At 43.4% G+C, this 3,297-nt stretch overlaps 1 protein-coding gene across 1 annotated transcript; it reads right to left on the minus strand.

Moving 5' to 3' along the window:
• Nucleotides 1-575: 575 nt before the first annotated feature.
• Nucleotides 576-1,514, minus strand: LOC311163303 (olfactory receptor 6E1-like; the record flags this gene model as incomplete). Its single annotated transcript, XM_084222098.1, has 1 exon — nucleotides 576-1,514. The coding sequence occupies one exon, from the start codon at nucleotides 1,512-1,514 to the stop codon at nucleotides 576-578; it is 939 nt and encodes a 312-aa protein (XP_084078224.1).
• Nucleotides 1,515-3,297: the final 1,783 nt, after the last annotated feature.

Below are 3,297 nucleotides of genomic sequence, written 5' to 3' on the forward strand. Positions count from 1 at the left end.
ATATAATATAATATAATATAATATAATATAATATAATATAATATAATATAATATAATATAATATAATATAATATAATATATAATAATTAGCCTTCTAAGAACATGGAGTCAGGTTCCTGCATTTCCTTCTGAGTTGTTCTTAATTTCTCTAACAATCCTCTCAAACTTTTCAATAGATGATCCCAGTTCCCTTGCCATTAACAATGTCTGTGGGGATCTTGTACACCAGCCTGATTACTGCTGCTCTCTGCAGCTTTATTGCTTCTCAGCTTCTCCCTTGAAAATCTTTTCTGCAGACATACTGGAGGACAGCCAGGCTGCTGGTTGGAAAGATCTCTGTTATAGGAACTGATTTTGGCAGTCAAAAACTGGATATGTTGTAGTGAAATTTGTGTTAGAGCACATCTAGTATAAAAGGAAAGCTCCCACTCTGGACAAAGGTGGGATCATATGAAGCAACCATTAGTAAGAGAGGGATAAGCAAATCTTGGCTTATATTTATTATTTTATTAGCAGAAAATATTATTATCAGAATAACAATTATTTTATTATCAGAATATACAAGACTCCACCATTCACATCTTCCTCAGGGAGCCAGAAAACTTCAGAATTTTCTCCTTTAAAGCTTGCTTGACTTGCCTGTTCCTGAGTGAGTAGATGTAAGGGTTGAGTGTCTGAGTCAGCACAGAGAAGAACAGAGACAGAACTTTGTCAGAGTCCTGCCCACCTCGCTGGGCTGGGCGGATGTACCTGTAAATACAGGTGCTGTAGAACACCATCACCACCATGAGGTGAGCTGAGCACGTGGAAAATGCCTTCCTCCTGCCTGCAGATGATGGAATATGCAAGATGGTGACAATAATGCAGCCATAAGAAACAGCTGTTACTAGCAGGGTACCAGGGAGGATGAGGATGAGGATGATGAACATCAGCTCTTCGATGAAGCCTGTGTCTGTGCAGGACAGCTGCAACAACAGGGAAGCATCACAGTAAAAGTGGTTCATGACATTGGGACCACAGAATGGCAACTGCACTGTCATGATGGTGGGGGGGAACATCAGGAGAAAAGTCAGTGCCCAGCAGGCCAGGAGCAGCTGCAGGCAGAATCTGCTGCTCATGATGGCTGCGTAGTGCAGGGGGTGGCAGATGGCAACGTAGCGGTCCAAGGACATCACTGCCATGTAGAACAGGGTGCAGGTACCCAGGCAGTAGAAAAACAACATCTGGAGGAAGCAGCCAGGCAGGGAAATTGTCTTCCTCTCTGTCAGGAGGCTGTACAGGGTGCTGGGAAGGAATGTGGAGGTGAAAGTGATTTCCAAAAGGGCAAAATTCCTGAGGAAGTAGTACATGGGGGTCTGGAGAAATTTATTGGTGAGGGTGATGCTGATGACAGAAGTGTTTCCAAGCAGGATCAAGAGATAGGCAATGCCAAGGAACACAAAGAGGGTGATCTCCCACTGGCGGCTGTTAGCCAGTCCCAGGAGGACAAACTCCACTACAGTTGTGTGGTTCATTGAGACATCACTGCTGGCAGAAAAAGAAAAGATCTGGTTTGGGAACTGTTGGAAAACAGCTGAACATGTGTCAGTTTGGCTTTGCTAACATTACAGGGCAATACCAGCAACAAGCCTTCTGTAAAAGACTGCAGCAGCCACAGTAACCACATATTAAAAATCCTGGGTATGAATAAGGAGCCCCAAGCTCAATTTGTAAGACTGAGTCCTCACTCCAGTCAGAACAATTCCTGAGAGGTGCAGAAGCTGTTATTGGGTCTCTCTGAATGATCTGACTACATCCACCCTCCAACAAACCAAAAAAAAAAAAGCCAAATGCCCAGAATGGGAACTTTGCTGTGTCCAGACTTACCACAGAGGAATGCAATCATTCCCAGACTGACTCTGAAGCAGGTTAGACTGGTGCAAGGACACATTAATATTGCAAAAGAGAAAGTTACTGCAGTTTAAAGGAGATGGGGAAAGAGAGAGAGGTAGAAGAAGAAAAGAGAGAGAGGTGGAGACTCTTCAGAGAAGAGGCCAGACAGAAAGACAGCAATGCTGCAAAGCTGAGGCTTCTGGCTACCACTGAGAGAGGGCAAAATGCACAGAGCAGTGCTGGATGTTACAGCAGGCACCAGTGGGAGAGAGGGAATGGGAACAACTGCGAGGAAATTGCCTGTTTGTTTACCCTCAGCTCTGCAGCTCCAGTGGATCAGCTCTGATGCTGATGGACATTCCTTCCTCTTCAGAGCACCTGTCCAAGCACCCCTCCCTCCCACAGCCCCCACCCAAGCCCAGTGTTCTCTGTCCAGTGACCCTGTCTGTGGCACTGCTGCACTACTCCACCATGGCATCACCTCCTGAGTGAAACCTGAAATCTCTGTCTGATCCCCTTCAACCCCAGTCTGTTCTTGCAGGCTTGCCAGGTCCCATCTGTGGTTTTTCAACTCTTCCTCCCAGACACCAGCCCTCCTGGCCCTGTCTTGTTTTGCACTCATGTTATCTATTATGTTATCTGGATATTTTAATCTGGTTTTAGATTGACTTCAGACTAATTTCAGATATTTCTGAATGACTGAAGTAAATAACAACACAATGAATTTCCAGGAAAAGCAAGCCCATCTTATTTAGCTGATAACCCATATCAAACAAGACACTCAAATTTCCCTCTTGAAATGCTCAACAAAAGGATAGCTATAAACTGGGATGGTACAACCCTTCTTAATGCACTATTCCCATAAAAGCTTTCCTCTCAGAGCCCTTTTCCCAGCAAAACACAGGAGTTTATTGGCATCATCTTTTTAAAAAACACCAAAACAAAACACAAACCACACTAAATATAAGACATACTTTTCAATACCACAGATGGACTGATATTATCTGGAAGTTAAGAGTGCTCCCCTAGACCAAGAAACTCCCTCAGTAACAGCTAAAGGCTTTTACTTTAGTTTGAAGATTAAAAGTTCAGTTTTCCAAGTCAATGTTCCTTTAAACGTTCCCTAGTCTTCAGAAAACTGTACCCTCTAAGAACTCTAAGAAATGCTCCAGGTAGTTACCAGTATATCCACAACAATCCAGGATGCTACAAAGAATGTTCTGAGTCTGATTCTTTTCCTCCTTGACTTAGTTTGACAATTGATTTCTGGGGAAAAAAAAAAATTCCTCTCTCTTCAGCTCCTTTATATAATAGTGGCAGGGTATTACAGTCCTGTGTTTCCTCACTGTGTCAAACCTCAGGGACCAATTAGGTATCAAATCCTGAAAAAACACCTTGTGGGAAAACACTTGTGAAAGAACAGCA

This window comes from Fringilla coelebs (assembly GCF_963513975.1).
Source record: "Fringilla coelebs genome assembly, chromosome: 27".
Taxonomy (NCBI): Eukaryota; Metazoa; Chordata; class Aves; order Passeriformes; family Fringillidae; genus Fringilla; species Fringilla coelebs.